The 18,154-nt window shown below is 47.7% G+C and overlaps 1 protein-coding gene across 1 annotated transcript in view; it reads right to left on the bottom strand.

Annotated features, from left to right (window-relative positions):
• LAMB1 (laminin subunit beta 1) overlaps positions 1–18,154 on the bottom strand; it is a 69,952-nt gene that overhangs the window by 28,492 nt on the left and 23,306 nt on the right. Inside the window, exons 13-21 of the mRNA XM_055301044.1 lie at positions 17,308–17,387; positions 9,054–9,189; positions 7,608–7,766; positions 6,659–6,786; positions 6,089–6,212; positions 5,259–5,463; positions 4,342–4,485; positions 3,890–4,121; positions 199–362 (exon numbers count right to left, since the gene is read on the bottom strand). Coding sequence (XP_055157019.1) covers positions 199–362; positions 3,890–4,121; positions 4,342–4,485; positions 5,259–5,463; positions 6,089–6,212; positions 6,659–6,786; positions 7,608–7,766; positions 9,054–9,189; positions 17,308–17,387 — 1,372 coding nt within the window. The remainder of the gene's footprint in view (positions 1–198; positions 363–3,889; positions 4,122–4,341; positions 4,486–5,258; positions 5,464–6,088; positions 6,213–6,658; positions 6,787–7,607; positions 7,767–9,053; positions 9,190–17,307; positions 17,388–18,154) is intronic.

Genomic DNA, 18,154 nt, shown 5'->3' with positions numbered 1-18,154 from the left:
AGGGAGCAGCAGAGCCTCCCCGAGACTCGGGCACCCGCTGCGCTCCGTGGGCCCCACAGGAGGGGAGCGCTCCGGGTGTCCCCCCCTCGGTTTTCATTACGATGATAAACATGACACCGAACCGTCCCCGTGTTCCCTCCCTTCCCTCCGTTAGCCACTAGGCTCAGGAGGACACCCAGAGGCCGGGCCCTTGCCTACCGACGTATCCGGGGTCACAGACACACGCCAGCTGCAGCGTCACGGGGTCTTGATAGCAGCTACCGGCGAACTGGCGTCCGCTGTCGGGACCGTCCGGGCAAGGACAAGGGCGGCAGTGGTCCCCTGACCCGATGATGGGATCGCCGTAGTAACCGGCCAGGCACCTGCATGGGTGGCAGAGGAGAGCGGGCCGTGAACCCCAACTGCGAGGAACCGGTTACAAGAAAGAGTCTTACAAACCGTGCTCTCCGCTCGGGACCATTTCACTCCCCGCGCCTCATGCTTCCACTTGGAGGACTTCCCATGAGGGCAGCGGTTCTCCAATGTGAGCTCCAGTCAGGATCCCTGGGAGGGCTTGTTACGACAGCTGGCCGAGCTCAGACCTTCATGTCTGACCTAGAGGGTCCCGTGGGACGCTGATGCTGCTAGTCTGCGGGTCACACACGCGGGGTCAGCAGCAGAAGAGATACACCTCCTCCTGTGCATCCGACTGTCCCATCAGCTGCCTGCCTGCCCTGAGCATTAAAGAGTTGGGGTGCAGCGAGGGGGGGGTGCAGGAAGGCAGCGTGTGACTGTGTGCCCACCCGGGGGGCACGCTGAGGAGTTAGCAAGCCCCTGGCAACACGCTCCACATTCCAGCCTTTACCAGTAACAAAGCTGATGAGCAAGCTCTCCAGCTGCAGGACTCTTCTGTCTGTCAGGTGGTTTCAAAGTAGGAGAGGCCCGAGGGATGTCATTTATCAACTCCCAACTCCTCTCCTTACGAGGAACCGTGGAGGTTAAATGACTTGCAAGGCTTACACAGCCCGTCAGTAACGAACCAAGATGTGAATTCAGCATCCCGACTTGCAGAAAGGAATTCTTTTACTATGTGATGCTGCTTCTCAACGTGAGTGATGAATTCGGGTACTTTTTTTTTTTTTAAGATTTTATTTATTTACTCATAGAGAGACACACAAAGAGAGAGAGAGAGAGAGGGGGGGGGGGCAGAGACACAGGCAGAGGGAAAAACAGGCTCCACACAGGGAGCCCAACGTGGGACTCGATCCCGGGTCTCCAGGATCAGGCCCTGGGCCAAAGGCGGTGCTAAACCACTGAGCCACCGGGCTGCCCGAATTCGGGTACTTTTTTTTTTTTTTTACTTCCCGTAACATAAAAGGACTTTGGAGATCATCTATTCCAACCCAGTTATTCTATCAGCAAACAGCTGGACACTCGGAGAGGTGAGCTAACTTACCCCGGGCTCTGGAACAAGTTAGAAGCAGAACTGAACCTGAGGTCTAAGGATTTCCAACTCATTTTGTTTTTCATGGTTTTATTTTTTTTAATTTTTTTATTTTAAAGCAGAGGTAGTATTTTTTTAATGGGTGGGGGAAGGGAGATGAAGAAATAGGAGGGAACGCTGTTCAAAGGAAACTAACCTTCTATTTAATTAGATACAGACACAGATAACAAGAACATGTTCTCCCCAAATTTGTGCTGGGAAAGTCAGCCGAGATGAAGCAATTTGGTACAACGGGTTCTGAGAAAGTTTTCTAGGAGGCCTTTTTCTAGGTGAAATAAATCCAAATACTTCATGATAGAAAATGAGTGTTCATTTCCTGCCTCTCCCTCCACTTCCCCCCTTGGGAATGAGCTGAGCCTAGAGCTGCTTCTTAAATTCACAGGAGTGAAACTCTGATCATCCTGGAATGAAGAAAAGAATGGTAAGTTGGCTCACAGGATCCCAGATATTTTTAAAAACTTTGTCATCCATATGTAGGGCTAAAATTTTTTTCCCTTCCCACACCCTTTCACATTCTCCTACAAGAAACAAAATGCTTTGCAAATAAAATCCAAAAACAGTCACAAACATCGAGCTAGCTCTTCTCACGGGATGCTCATCCCGCCACGTCGCCCCGCGTGCCAGATTTCACACCCACGTGGTGGACAGCCACCTGTGTTCCCTACCCCCCCCTCATTCTCTCATTCTTTTTAATCTGATTTTTTCCTCTATATGTCTCTCGAACTTATTCTCCAGCTCTCAAAGAACACTAATGAAAATCTTAATGCAGAAAACAGGAGTCAACATCAATATATTAATTTCTTCCAGTCTTGTATAACTGTTTCCTTATTACCCTCTTACAAGGCAATTGTGTGGTTGGAAGGAATAACTTTTATGCAAAGGAGTAGTTACTGGAACCTCCAAATTCTTTTTTTTTTTTTAAGAATTTATTTATTTATTTGAGAGAGAGTGAGCAAGAGAGAGACAGATCATGAGCAGGGGTGAGGGGGAGAGAGAGAAAAGCAGGCTCTGCGCTGAGCAGGGAGCCCGACGTGGGGCTCGATCCCAGGACTCCCGGATTATGACCGGAGCCAAAGGCAGACCTTTAACTGACTGAACCACTCAGGCGCCCCTGGAACCTCCAAATTCTTGAACACCACTCTAGCAGTTATCTGCTTCTATGAACATCTTTCCACCATAAGTTAATCACTTTAATTCAATTTTCACTGGCAATCTCTCTTTCATCTGATGAGCAATTTTTGTACTGACTGAAGCATTTGCTGACATTTTAAAAACAAAAGTCCCAGATAGAGTGGATGGATATTAAAAGACAGAAAATTTATTGAGGTGAAAGGTGCAGACTATTACTCCAAAAAAACCCAATTCTCATAGCAGGTCTAGCTTTCATTTGTAATGAGCGGTGTAAGTCAGCATGTAATTTTATCACGTGGCTTACTATCTACTGAACTTGACTGTAATGTTATTAGGGGCACATTCTAGGTCCTCATTTAGCTACAGCTAGTGCGTGTGCCTTATAACCATAATAATTACTCAATTAATTTGCTAAGTGGAGAAGAGGTCTACTTTTGCACATTTTATGCGGCCTCCTGGCAGCTGGAGCTGCAAAAAGTGTTTCAAAAAACAAAGCTGTCTGAAATGACTAATTCTGTTTGGATCTGGTTTCTACTTTGACCCCAATTAGGTGTTCACATTTCAGAATGCTCATCCTTGGTGAGAATCTGCTGAGACAGAGGATTTCTGTGTAGGTCTATGCTGACCTCCAGGATGGTGCTCCGAGAGAAAAGCTCATGTTGGCTTTGTCCTCTGCTATATCCCCAGCACCAACACCGTGCCTGGCACACAGAAGATACAAACTAGGGGATCCCTCGGTGGCTCAGCGTCAGCCCAGGGCATGATCCTGGAGACCCAGGATCGAGTCCCGTGTTGGGCTCCTTGCATGGAGCCTGCTTCTCCCTCTGCCTGTGTCTCTGCCTCTGTCTCTCTCTCTCTCTCTCTCTCTCTCTGTGTCTCTTGTGAATAAATAAAATCTTAAAAAAAAAAAAGATACAAACTAAATACCTGCTGGATAGGGGCACCTGGGTGGCTCAGTTAAGCCTCTGCCTTTGGCTCAGGTCATGATCCCGGGGTCCTGGGTTCCCGGATGGGGCTCCCTGTTCAGCGGGGGGTCTGCTTCTCCCTCTGCCTGCTGCTCGTTCTCTCTCTCAAATAAATAAAATTCTAAAAAATCTTTAAAAAAATCAATGCTGGATAAAGGAATGAGTTCCCAGGAAATCCTGGGATGATCAGAAACGAATGAGCCTTCGGGAGTCTGATGGAGCCGTCGCCTCAGGTTTGTCTAAGATGCTGTTGGCTGAGCCAACGCCGAGCTGGTTTGCCCTCTGGGTGAGGGCGGCGGCGAGCGCGTACCTCTCACAGTTGTGCCCGGTGCTGTAGTCCTGGCAGCTCAAGCACGCCCCCGTCCCTGGGTCGCAGTCCTCGGCGTGGCCGTTACACTGGCAGGGCTGGCAGCTGGGGAAGCCCCAGTAGCCGGGCAGGCAGCGGTCGCACTGCCGAGCGTACACGCCCTGGAAGCAGTGGCACTGGCCGGTGACAGGGTGGCAGGAGGCGCTGACAGACCCTTGCAGGTGGCACTCACATGCTGGAGAGACAGGCAGTGGTGGAGCCGCCTTGAGAGACTCATTAAATGCAAACACGCCCCAGACAGAAGCACCCCCACCCCCCGACCCCCCACTGGGCCCCACGCAGAATGTTCGCTGGAGGCTCAGCTCAGGAGGCAAAGCCCCACGTCCCGAAACAGTGGGACCCACACCGGCGGGTCTCAGATTGATCTCTGCAGGTACACACCCCCATACACCTACGTTTGCATCCATTGGGGCCGAAGCCAAAAGTGCCAGGAGCACATCTGTCGCAGGTTCTCCCAGCCACGTTGGGCCGGCAGCGGCACTGGCCTCCGTTGGGGTCACAGACAGAACTTAGGGAGCCCTGGGGGTCGCACTCACAAGCTGCAGGGAGGGAGAGAGGTCAGAAGCTGCGACACGCCAACTTGCCCTCATCCTCCCCCTTGACTAGCTGGGCTTATTCAGAATTCCCAGTGAAAACCATGTCATCGCTCTGATGAGTGGGAGGGAAGCGACAGGAGACGGAGGTGCCGGATAAAAGCAGTTTTCCTCGGAAGGAGGTCATCAGGGCTTTCTTCCCTTGCCTTCAAAGCTCAAGTGGCACGGGACCTTAGACAAAAGTCCGGCGACCTTGGGAGTGGTCTGACCTCTCAAGGCGAAAGTCTGCTGCTGCTCCCTGGTGCCGTCCCAACTCCCCACCTGCCTACGGGATGCATAGCCTCATGGCTTTGCCCCCAGGCCCTCTTGTGATTGCATTAAAAAAAGTTTTATTTAAATTCAATTTAGTTAACATATAGTGCATTAGTGTCTGGGGTATTATTCATCAGTTGTATATAAGGCCCAGTGCTCACATCAATGCCCATCACTCAGTCACCCCATGCCCCCCATCCACCTCCCTTCCAGCAACCCTCAGTTTGTTCCCTATGGTCAAGAATCTCTCATGGTTTGTCTCCGTCTATGTTTTCATCTTATTTTTCCTTCCCTTCCCTTATGTGGTTGCATTTTCAATGGGGCGCCATCACTAAAATATTCTTTACAGACGAAAAAGACAAACCTCTTGCTGCCTGCCCAAACAGAACTACAGGGCATGCCTTCCAATGTACCTTGTGGTGCCTTACTACTCTTGGCCCCAAGAAAGGAGGGCCAGGGACACTTACCCAGGCCTGTCTGGTGTAACAGGGTAGAAATACTGAAGATTATGTTTCTGCATACGTCCGTCATTGGTGTTTTCACAACGCTTCTGCTATTCTCCAGACATCTGTATCTCTGAAAGGTTTCCCAGGCACTGTTGGTGACCAACCCGTCCCCTGATCCTCCTACAGTGAAGATGTCCAGTGACTTACAGAACGGCATGAGAACTAGCTGTGAAGAATCAAGAACAACAGCGAAGCGCTCTTACAGTGGGGCCTGTGTCCTCAACCAGAGCCAAGCAAGCACATCAAAGCCCTCAATCCTACTTTGACTCTGGAACAGAAAAAAATCCGACTCATTCAATATAGTGAAAACATTTTCATTCTTAAATATTCTTGCCAGAAAACGTTTAGATATACCTTACATAGTCTGGTGGCTTTTGAAATGCCATTTTTAAAGATACTTTTTCTTTTCTTTTTTAAAAGATTTATTCATGAGAGACACAGAGAGAGAGGCAGAGACACAGGCAGAGGGAGAAGCAGGCTCCCTGAGAGGAGCCCAATGCGGGACTCGATCCTGGGACTCTGGGATCATGACCTGAGCCAAAGGTACACGCTCAACCACTGAGCCACCCCAGGCATCCCGATACTTTTTATTTTCATCAACGATCAGCTTGAGTACATCCTTTGCAGAGGGTAGTTTTTGTTAAAATAAATAAGCCACGTGGCTCTGGAGGCAAGAGAAGATGATTGTGCCTATCCTCTCCACATCACCCCTCCATAAAACCCTCTAGGGAAAATGAATACTCTCTGCCCAGCCTTCCCCCCACAACCTGCAGCAATGACCTTCCACTTACAGAATCGATGAGCGTGTAGGGACTCTCCACGTCGCTATCGGAGGAGGTGTACTGGGGCAGCTCCAACCTCACTGTGTAGTTCACACCCTTCTCAAAGCACACGGGGCGTGGAAGGACCACATACCTGTCCCCAAATAAGGGAAAAGTACCAACACAAAGTCAACTTGTAGGTATCCAATCAATCCCTCCCTCCCTGGGATCTCTGGGTGGCGCAGTGGTTTGGCGCCTGCCTTTGGCCCAGGGCACAATCCTGGAGACCCGGGATTGAATCCCACGTCGGGCTCCCGGTGCATGGAGCCTGCTTCTCCCTCTGCCTGTGTCTCTGCCTCTCTCTCTCTCTCTGTGTGACTATCATAAAAAAAAAAAAAATCCCTCCCCCTCCCTCCCTCCCTCCTTCCCTTCATCAAAGCTCTATGCAGACCAATGCAAAAGAAAAAAAAGGCAATGGTCCATGTTTGATTCGGGCTCCAAAACGGTAACTGGACGACTCACAAGGCAAGGTACCAGAAAAAAAAAAAGATAATAATTTGCATATTCGTTTTATGAGCTGCAACCCAGCATCACACTGACCTTGAGCCAGGCGATAAGGACACCACCTGGTTGTCATCATCGGGAATCGTGTTACCACATCGGCTGCTGGTTGGGATCTTTCCAGGTCGCTGCACTATGATGACAGCTTTTTCCCAGCGGTCGGGTAGCTGGAGTAAGCAACAAACCATCAGAGGAGCATCGATGCTGGCCCGCTGCTGCCCAACTGTTTATAAAGACCTTTCCCGATCGGTCACTTGCCAAGTTTAAATGAAAAACACTCGCTTGCATTTCCCTTCACTCTTTCCGACTTCCTCTGCTCTTGCCCTAGCCCCAGCCCTAGTCCCCTCTCACCTGGACACTGGACAGCCTTTCCTGCTGTCCGTGCCTCTCCCAATCCCCTCCCGGGCAGTCAGGAAACACAGCTCCAATCAGGACAATCCCCTACTCAAAACCCTACTAATGCCCATGGCCAGGCTCATGGTTCGACCCCAGCATTCGGTGTCTCCAACGTGTCCTTAGCTAGCTCCAAGGAAGTACTCTCAACACACTCTCCCTTCTCTGCTCAAGTCATTCCTTGGTTCCTTTCGCAGTGAAATTCCATCTGTTTGAAGGCCTAGAACTCATTCTTTTCGGGACATTGTGGCGGCGTCAGGCACTGCTGGGCTGATGTGAACCTTTCCGTCTTCCAGGACTCTACATCCCTGCTCTTGCCCTGGCCACCTTTGGCTTTTGGGGCGCATCTGAGCCTGGGCCGTGTGGGCCATGAGATCAAGCCGAGGGTCTGACACATTCTCATCTCAGCAAGGCCCAGAGCCTAATGAGGGATCACTCAAGGTTCGCAAAACTGAACTTGGGAAAAATGTACATTTTCGCTTCCACGGGGGATACAAAGTCAGAAAGGTTCCTCTGTTCTCACGCAAATTTCAAAAAATGGTGTCCTTGAGAAGAAGATATTTCCACCACCCCCAATAGCCCATGGAAGGTTTACCTGTGGTTCGTAGCGAATTAAGATGTCATACTCCATGGAATATGGTATGTTGTCAATGAAAAACTCCAGATAAGCCCCTTCGGGCACTCGGACGAAGCCCGGTCCGGTCCAGGAAGGAATGCGGTCCTGGATGTACTGCCGCTCCACGATGCTCACCCCCTGAGGACAAGGCGGACAGTAGCTATGCTTTACTTGGAATGGAATTCAAGGAAATGTAGCAGTTACAGAAATCTGAAATCACCCTAAGGTCCAAACTACAGGCATGAATACCTATTTTCTGCAGTCATGTTTTCTCCGTAGAGTGTACAAATTTTTGATGTATAAAGAGGAAACTGGTTTCTTTTTGGTTTTGTGGTTGGGGTAGTCTTGAGACACTGGAGATGGGACCCAAAGCCATGGGCGATGCCCTCTATGATATAACCAGGAATGAGCATAAAGGAAGGAGAGAGAACGTCTCAAATGCTTTGGAAGCAAGCCGAGAAGTGACGAGCTATTTCCCAGATCTTCTGCAAGCCTAGTCCAGTATCTAGTGGATGTGTTTGCCTTTCTCTCTGGCATTCATTCCAAACCCCAAGTACGAGTGAAGGAACCCCACCACCAGGAGTGCTCACTGAGGGGTTCATTCTGATGGTCACTGAGGCTGAAGATCGATCAGTTTTGGTCAACTCAAGCACGCCTTCGGGTTTGTTCACAGGATCATGTGAAACCACTGTGGTCAGCCACTTCCGAAGACCAAGTCTTTCATTCTCCATATGTATGGGCATTCGGCTCAGCCCTTCAAAGAGCTGAAATCCACATTACCCTGCCCTCAGACCTGGTCTGGCCTTGAGACTTCAGAACCACAGAATGTGAAAAAATGAGTTTCTGAAACTTCTAAGCCCAGGCTTGAAGAGACCTGGTGGTTTCTCTTTCCTCCTTCTTGGAAGCCAGACACCGTGTAAGAAGTCTCAGTGTCCTGACTCCACCATGCTGTTGGGAAGCTCAAGCAGCTGCTTGGGGTTGCAGGTATGTGGGGTGAACTGCCCAGCCAGCCTCCAGCTGTTTCAGCCACCCCAGCTGATGTGCCAGGCATCCCTCTAAAGCCACTACATTTTGGGATGGCTGATTTCACAGCAACAGACAACTGAAACAAAGTCCCCTCTGAGCATTTACCATCCTAGATCAACAACAGCTTTGGAGTAGAAGTAGAGGAATGGAAGTACGAAAAACAAATACTCCCCCATCCCACGCCCCCAAAGCCTCACTAGTGAATGTTCCAAAGTCTCTTTGTGAGTTATAGATTGACTTAGCTCTAAATAGGACTGTTCTCAGGATGGCACGGTCCGATCCTGTCAATGACAAGAGCTGAAAAAATGCTTTTTAAACCTACTCTTTGTAAAACAGGTATATGCCATGACTGTCCCCCAAACATGGCTTTGCCTATCTGCCCAGCAACCCCTGACTTACAGGCCCAAAGTTGGCTTCTTCTGCTTCATAGATGTAGTGATCCAAGGTGGTGAAGTAGTAACCAGGTTCCACTTCGTTGCACTGACGCCCGATCACGTGGGGTCGGCACACACACTGGCCTGACTCCGCTGAGCAGCTGCAGGGAGTGGGGGGAGCACAAAGCCAGGTCAGCTGGGCCCCCATGTTTGTAAATGAGCCCCCTTGACACAGTTGTACATTTTCCACCATACATCAAATGGGTGAAATAGGTAGAGCTTTCCTATTTCCTTCAGAAAATAAGTATGTGGGGAAAAAATCCTGCCTGTGAATTAATCACCCACTCTGAAGTTGAAAGCTCCCCATGACCTGGTCCTTTTGATTTCATCTGGCTTGTCTTTCTTCCCTATGTTCCGTCCACACCAGACTGAGGTTTTCTGTGGATACCACCAGTGTTCTTACTTCAATGTCTTAGATCTTTTGCCTGATTTCCAACTGTGACCCCTTTTTTTTCCTGGGCCTCAGACCCAAAGATCCAGCTCCCAGAAGGATGGCTGTGACCTAGCTGTTCTCAAGGTTAAGGACAGATCCCAACAGGCAACACTCAATCCCTCTCATGTTCTCTGCTGGGGAGAGGACCTTGGCAGACACTAAGTCAACCAAGTCAGAAAGCTAGATTATTCTTGAGTCTTTCGCATCTAATCATGAACCCAGTTCTGTAATTTCACAGCCTAGACGGACAACAGTGTCCTCGTCCTCCTCCTTTCTGCTGGTGATGCTACGCCTTTCTTTGCACATTCCCAGCAAAATCAGTTCCACCCTTCTCATCCGTGTCCTTGTTGCAGGTCTTCCCATTTCGCAACCTAAACCGCCACCGGCCACACAGCTGCCCGAAGGACCTCTCCGAGATGCACTGACCATATCACTTCCCGGCTTTGGGCAGATGCACCAGGCTTTCCACAGTCTCGCTCCTTCTCTACCTTTCCAGCTCCCTCTCCTCCCTCACTTCTCCAACCAGATCGGACTGTTAAAATTTCTCCCGGGGCAGGGCGATTCATGATGCCTTCCCTTGGCTTATGTTGTTCTGCAGCCTGGAACACCCCTGTCCCTTATTCACCCAGCAAAGGGCCACCTATTCTTTCAAGATTTGGCTCCCAAGGGACTTCTGCCGTGACATATCCCTCACCACCCTCGCAGAATGAACCACCTTCCCCTTCATGCCTCCACTTCTCCGCAGGAGAAATGACATGGTCACAACATGTACAACCAAGTGTGTCACGTAGTAGGTGCTCACGAAAGCTGAGGAGGCCCTGGGTCTTCAAACCCTACTGGTCATTCAGAGCCCCAGCCAACGTTCATCCCTCTCATGAAGTCTCGTTTGATTCCTGCTATTCTCAAGTGGGGCTTTCCGAGGCCTCTGCTGTTCTTTACTTGTACTGTTAAGACATTTATTGCTTTCTCTCTTGTAGTATAACTACTGGCAGACTCATCTGACCCCCTACAAGGTGGCAAATTGCTTAAAAGCTTGGACTGGGGGACACCGGGGTGGCTCAGTAGTTGAGCATCTGCCTCTGGCTCAGGGTGTGACTCCAGGGTGCTGGGATCAAGTTCCGTTATCAGGCTTCCTACAGGGAGCCTGCTTCTCCCTCTGCCTATGTCTCTGCCTCTCATGAGTAAATAAATAAAATATTAAAAACAAAAAAAAAAACCCTCCCAGAGGTCAAATTTTTCCTCATCCCAAAGTTCACTGTGAACCAAGTGCCCAGGGTAAGTTATAATCCTAGGAAGATGGAACGCCCAACGCCCTGGGGGTTTCTTACCACTGCCCCCCACAGCCCTGCCATGATCCCCTGGAATCTTCTTCCTGCAGATCACACTAATGGTTCCCACCACACAGGGATACGAGCGCTTCATATCCTGTAGCCACCTCCAGAGAAGGAATGCTTGTGGCAGGTGGCATCTGGCCCTCTTTGGGCCCAGTCCACCAACAAAAGCCATTTTTAGAAACCCAGGCATCAGATATCACATCATATGGACAAGAGAAAAATCCTTCCTTGCTCCCCAGCCAACGTTTACTAGGGAATGCATGAGTAAAACAAGAGCCATCAAAGAAGAAAACATGCCATGACTAGAGAGCAAGCAAATGAAGGTGAGGATAAAGACACCTGATTTGTAATTCTGAGGATGAATCAACTCACGAGAAGCTGATTATGTGAAAAGGAGTCCCTACAACATCAGCCCTGGCGACACAGGCCTCTTTGTGTCCACAGTTGCCAGGTGCTGTCTCTGGCAGGCTGGCTCCACTTGGAACCAACTCCTTTAGTGGATGCATTCTTGGGGCTCCCCCCACCCCAACCCTGCACACCGAAGCTCTGGCCCTGACTCCGCTGTGCCCTACCTGTGCGTTTCCAGCCATGAAGGCAACATTCCCCTGGCTGGCCCGCTTGTCATCTCTGTTCACCTTTGTCCCAAACTGCTTGTTGCTGCTCACAATGACATTCCCCAGTTCTACTATTTCAGTCACATCTAAAATTCTTCTGATTTGGGGTGAGACATGACCTTTCCTGGCCTTCATTTCATCCTCAATACCCAAGTCTTAATTCAAGATGTCTCTTCACTCAGCAGTGTCCTCTCATGGTCACTGCCACTGCCACAGTCCAGCGTGTCATCACGCCACGCCTGTCACTCTAACGGCCTCCCACACTGACCTCCCGGGCTCTCCAGATGCCCCATCCATCCTGCCAGCCATCAGCAACCCAGTCTTCCCCCAGCACTGCCTTTAGCATTTCATCAAAACCCACAACCATTTCCTCTCTGATTTTATCGAGGTGTGATGCCCCTGCCTGGTTGCCAGCAGCCTCTATGCCCCATCCTCTGAAAAACCACTGCTGCTCTTTCTAGTGCCTGCCCTCTGCTTTCCAATGAGCCACACTGCTCCCCCTCTTTCGCAAATATTTATTGAACAAATACTAGCCCTGGACGTTGTGCTTCCTGCTGTCAGTACTCTCACATGTTAGTCCATTGTCAATTTTCCTCTGAACCAATCTTTACTTCCTTGGTAAGTCCATTATTCGGAAATGATATGGAAAAAGAATGATGGGGGGAAATAGTCCCTGCCCTAAAGAGCTTACCACCTACCCGGGGAGATAAACAGTAGAGCAACTGACCACTCCAACAAAGCAAAAATGCAGCGAGTGGTGAAACAGAGCTACGAGCAAGGTATTCAGGCTACAGAGGAAGCCACTTGTTCACTTGGTTGGGAGACTAAGGGGATCATAGAAAGCCATGCTCCGAAGACGACAGGATCGTGACAGGCAGAGAGACGACAGCAATGACAGGTGCAAAGAAGGGTCATGGAGGAATGTGAGTGGAACCGGTCACGGTCTGACTAGGTCTTGACCATGTGCTGCACTCACTCCATCTCTGGGGCTTTGCCCATCTTCCTTCTCCCTTGTAGAAGGCCCTCCTGCCCCTCGTCACACCTCTCAAACCTCTGTCTCAGCTAAATCCTACCTCCTCCATAGTGCGACAAAAGATGACATGTAATTATCCTCCCTGTGTTCAAGTAAAAATCCTATCACATAGAAATGGTACTCGACAGGTTTCTATGTCCCTCCGCCCCCATACCACCAAATTTCCGTGTAGTTAGATACAGATTCCATTTGCTGGATCAATAAGGTACGTTAATGACATAAGACAAAGTAAGTCAGGGCCTGGGGCAGGCAGAAAAATGGCCCCCAAAGATGTCCCCACCCTCAACCCCAAATCTGTGGATATGTTCATATGGCACCAGGGGGTTTGCTGACATGATTGAGATTTAGGATCTTGAGATGCGGTTGCTCAATCAAACCACATGGTTTCTTAAAAGTAGAAAAGGCAGACAGAGAAGTGGGTCAGAGAGATGTGACTTGAGGAGGGTCTGACTCACATTGTTGGCTTTGATGATGGAAGCTATGAGTCAAGGGATGCAGGCAGCCTATGGAAGCTGAGAACGGCCCCTCGCTGACAGCCAGGGAGATATCAAGAACCTTGTCCCACAACCGAAAGCAACTAAATTCTGTAGATTGTGCCGACGACACAAATGGGCAGGAAACAGATTCTCCCTGAGGGCCTTCAGATAGAAACACAGGCCTACCAACATCTTGATTTTATTCCAGTGACCCGGGCTGTGTCTGACACATAGGACTCTAAGATAATAACCTTGCGTCGCTTTAGGCCACTAAATTGCAGTAACTTACTATGCCTGCAATAGAAAACTAATACAAGCTCTATTTGTTTTTTTTTTCCTTCAACGAGTAAAGGCCAAGATTTTTAAATACACAGGTTTCCCATAAATGCAGACATTAGCCATTTATTTAACAAATATTCTATCAGAAGGGAAATTTTAAGTAGTGATAAGCAGAGAAAATACCCTATAGTTTCATCTTTTCTCTATCACTAGGAAATTAGCACCCAAAAAGGGGGAAAAAGGATCATGAGAGCCACGACCCTGTTCAACACTGGTATCTCTTCCATACTTCTGATTACAAACAAAAATTGGTTCCACGCTGATCAACGCCACTGATTTTGTCCAGGGTAGCTTCCCTCCCAAGCCTCTAGCCAATTAGGATACTTTCTTAAATGACTTCTATAATCTTTACAAATCCATCCATCATAGTAACTAGCAACGGGTTGGATACTATTATCATTCACTACAGTGATAGAAATACAGATTAGGGACGCCTGGGTGGCTCAGCAGTTGGGTGTCTGCCTTCGGCCCAGGGCGCAACCTGGAGACCCAGGATCGAGTCCCACATGGGGCTCCCTGCATGGAGGAGCCTCCCTCTGCCTGTGTCTCTGCCCCACCCCCTCCCCTGTGTGTCTGTCATGAATAAAGAAAATCTAAAAAAAAAAAAAAAGAAATACAAATTAACTTCTGCTCTGGTTCCCAAGTTTAATAAATTTCCAAAGAATAAACGGAACACCTAGAAGGCCCACAAAGCCGAGTATGAAGAGAGACACAAAAACAAATAAGACTCAATCCCCGTCCAGGGACCTTTTAAAATACCAACAGCGATAATACAGAGCAGAATTAAATGAGTAGTAAAAGAGATCCAGAAAGAATGTGTTGCTGAAATGTCCAGGGAAAGCTGGGGACTTCAGTCCCTACAGCAGAAATCTTCAAAAGGGTGGTAGGCTTCAAGCCAGACACCCAAGTTCTAAATTTAATTGATGCAATAATTTTGAAGGATGCTACAAAGTTGTTCGTGTTTTTCAGTGTTTTCAAGCATTTACAAGTACATTTCCCTAGCAACCACTCTGATTTATTTATTAAAGCAGGTTCCTGACGAGGCAAAGCTTCATTAGCCTGGCTTAAGTCATATTATGTAAATTAGGGCTTACTTCTCTAAAATACTCAAAAATTCAGATTACCTGTCAACATAATAGACATGGATTACTAAGCTTTTATTCTACAAGAATCCGTTCGGCTCATTACACAAAACGCTTTAAAACTTCTTCCACTTTGCACGCTTTTTACACTTGATTCTGTCCCTGGCCCAAAGTACCTCAGGAATGTCTCAGATCACATCTAGAGTTTGCCTGTCCGAAGGAGCACAGGTTTTGGGTTTTGTTTTTTTTTTTTTTTTACATCGTAAATATTTCTATTTCTCAAATTCTTTTACCTGATCAACATTCATACCATCAATACTATGTACCCAACGCAGAGCAAAGGAATAACATCAGATAGAAGATATTTATGCATGGTTGCAACAAATCAATCATTCAGCAAGTATCTCCCAAATGCCCACTATGCACCAAGCATTCTTCTAGTAGAATCGGTGCTTTGGAAGCCTTCGTTAGAGCCTCTGTCACCCTATGGGACTCCCAGAGAAGGTTCTCATGGAGGAAAACTGAAAATGATCATTACCAAACACTGCAGAGTCACAGGAGTAGAGAAATCTGTAAAGGTTCTTTTTTTTCCCCACCAATGATGCCAAGAGATAGGGTATCTCCTCAATCTTGCTAGGAAGATCAAATTATCTGCTTTAAAATTTTCACTACAACTTTTCACTTCCCAAACTTACTTAGCACACCCTGATTTCTATAGATTCCTGCAGGAGAAATGAGGGATAGGTCAGGGGCTCTGTGTGGGTGGATTTAAAGACAGGAAGCATGTGTGGAATAGGGAAACGGACATAGGGAGGGTGAGTAGCAGAAACCATTTAGGGTAGAGGCCCATAGGACACTCCTGAGTTTATGAGGTCATTTGGAGAACCGTGTATGCACTCTCACCTAATCAAGGATTTTAGGAAGGAGGACGGCTCTGCATTGAGCAAGCGATTACCAAAGGAAGCAGCAGGTGTTCTGGGATTCACAAAGGAAAGTTGGAGAAGCGATTCCAGAAGCTGACTAGCAGCCTGTCTTCCCTGCTTTTATGGAACTGTCCTTGCTTCCTCCCCTCTGGAGGGGTTTTCTAAGAACAGAAATTCACCCTGGAGTTCCAGAGGCTACACGCTGTACTGAGATACTGTGACATCTGGAATAAAAACCCCAATCCGGAGGCCAAAGAGAACATGTTCTTGCTGCCTCCAATCCCGTTCCTTCCCAGCAGACTACTGTGGTGTTGGGAAAGAACCTTGTGAGAGTCAGCTCTTTTTTAGTACATGGAACTTGCTTGTTGGATTCAGTTTGCTGTCTCAGGGGAGAGTCAGGCCACAAGGAAACATCTGCCTATTGCCTCAGCAGCCACTTAGACGGTCTCTACCAGATGTTCTCAGTCTGACCCGGTTACAAACAGAGAGTGAAATTCTCTTGGACTCCAAGGTGGCTAATTTAACTCCCACTAATCTAACCTCTTGCCAAACGTGTACCATGATCGGTCTGTGGTACAGCCTCACGTCTCATCTATTCAGGGAATGCCAACCGGTTTCAATAATTAAACACGATTTTGTGCAGTTTCATTAAATAAACTTGGAAGTTGAAAAAAAAAAGGAAGAAAATGAAAAGATTCTTAACACAAATAGAAATGGGAGTTCGTTTTCCATCTTTTATTTCATTTTTTAAAGTAATTTATTATTTTTATAAGTAGACCCCACACTCAACGTGGGGCTCAAACTCATGACCCCGAAGTCAAGAGTCACACGCTCTACTGACTGAGCCAGGTGCCCCTCATTTTCCATCTTTTAGATTGGTAAAAGATAAAATGAGGATACTAAGTGCTGGTGGGAGAGAGAGAAAGGTGCTTTTGTAACCAAGTGGTAGGAAAATAAACTAGCATTAATCTGTCTGGAGAATAATCTGGCGATCTCTATAAAAAAAAAAGTGCATATGTGCTTTGACTTAGCAGTTCCATCTTGGGAGCCTCATCTACCCAAAAAACTAGAAATAAATGGTGGCACTTCTATATGATGAAATCTTCCTCCCCCACCCAAAAAAAGAGGTAGATGGATACATGCTATGAAAAAGAAAGAAACACATGAATACATGTTGAAATGAAGAAAGAGTTCCAGATAATAAGCAAGCTTGCAGAACAGTGTGCATACATGGATTACTCTGATTTTCAAAAACTGTCAATAAAGCTAAATGGGAAATCATAGGCTTTTTCATGTGTGTACTCGTTAGGCTTTTTTTTTTTTTTAAACCTGTTACTTAAAAAGAAATGAGAGGATGAGAGGATGGGACACCTGGGTGGCTCAGTGGTTGAGCATCTGCCTTCAGCTCAGGCTGTGACCCCAGGGTCCTGGGACTGAGCCCTGCATCAGGCTCCCCACAGGGAGCCTGCTTCTCCCTCTGCCTGTGTCTCTGCCTCCCTCTCTGTGTCTCTCATGAATGAATAAATAAAAATCTTTAAAAAAAGTAAAAACGAGAAGAAAGAAATTATAAGTTTTGATAGGTATTCTAAGTGTTATTATTAATTCCTAGAATATGAGAAATTGCTAATGGTGGTACTTGTTACCAGTGGATTCTGGGTGGGAGAAAGGGCAGGGAACCTGTCTTAACTGCTGGATTTTTTTTTAATGGGCATACACTGTTTCCATAATCTAAAAAATACCATAAAGTACAAAACAACAGCAGCACTTTTAAAAACCAAGACCAAGAAACATAAACACAGTTGGGAGTCTTCAAAGCGAACTCTTGGAATGACTCAGTCTTTGAAAACATTAAGACCACAGGTGAGCTAAAGATGAATGTACTCAGCGCCTCTTCTTCAGAGACACTGGGTGTCCTGTTTCTCCTGGAGGTCAGGAGGGCTCTCCTTGGGGACTGAGCACAAGAGTGTAAGTGTGGCTTCACTCACCTGTTGTTCAAGGCTCCTCCAAGGTCACAGTCACAAGGTCGACATCCATCCAAATCATTGCTTAAGCCCCAGTGCTCTGGCTGCAGAACAAAAGATTTCACATTTAAAGGTGGGTTCCTGTCATGACACAATAGTCTCAACAAGAAACAAGTTACAGCGTGTCTTGCTTGTTCCACCGAAGGAACGTGCTTATGTACTGTGCAAGCAGAAAGCCAACAAGGGGAACGAGTACGAGTACTCTGAACGAAAACCCAGGCGGCAGGTCACAGGGGGTCCTAATCACCCAAGGCCAAATCAGAGGAGCTTCTCTTCCAGGCAAATAGCCTTTGTCCAAAAGTTAATAGGAGCCAGCAGCTAAGATGCCAATTTTCTTCATTAGAAGTACTGTGGCAGTAAGAGAGTTTTGGCAAATATTTGGCAGGCCTTTAAATGTTCCCTGAGTTCAGCCTGTCAGACACTCCATAGGCAAAGCACTTCAAAGGATTTATTTATGTCTAAACAGCATAAAGCAAGCATTTTCACAAGTGAAAGGCGAGCAGATCACTGAATCATGACAGCACTGGAGGTGGAAATAAAAAGAAATAGGACAGAAGCTATATAGGGGAGAGGAGGGCTCTGTACTTCGACAAACTTGTATTTACTCAGGAGCAGATAAAATGAGGGGTGCTGATTGACTAATTGATTTTTTAAGATTTTATTTATTCATGAGAGACAGAGAGACAGAGAGACAGAGAGACAGAGAGAGAGAGAGAGAGAGAGAGAGAGGGGCAGAGACACATGCAGAGGGAGAAGCAGGCTCCCTGCGGGGAGCCCAGTGTGGGACTCGAACCCAGGACTCCAGGATCAC

Source organism: Nyctereutes procyonoides, unplaced genomic scaffold (assembly GCF_905146905.1).
Source record: "Nyctereutes procyonoides isolate TBG_1078 unplaced genomic scaffold, NYPRO_anot_genome, whole genome shotgun sequence".
NCBI classification, from domain to species: Eukaryota; Metazoa; Chordata; class Mammalia; order Carnivora; family Canidae; genus Nyctereutes; species Nyctereutes procyonoides.
This window is presented reverse-complemented; position numbering and strand designations above follow the sequence as displayed.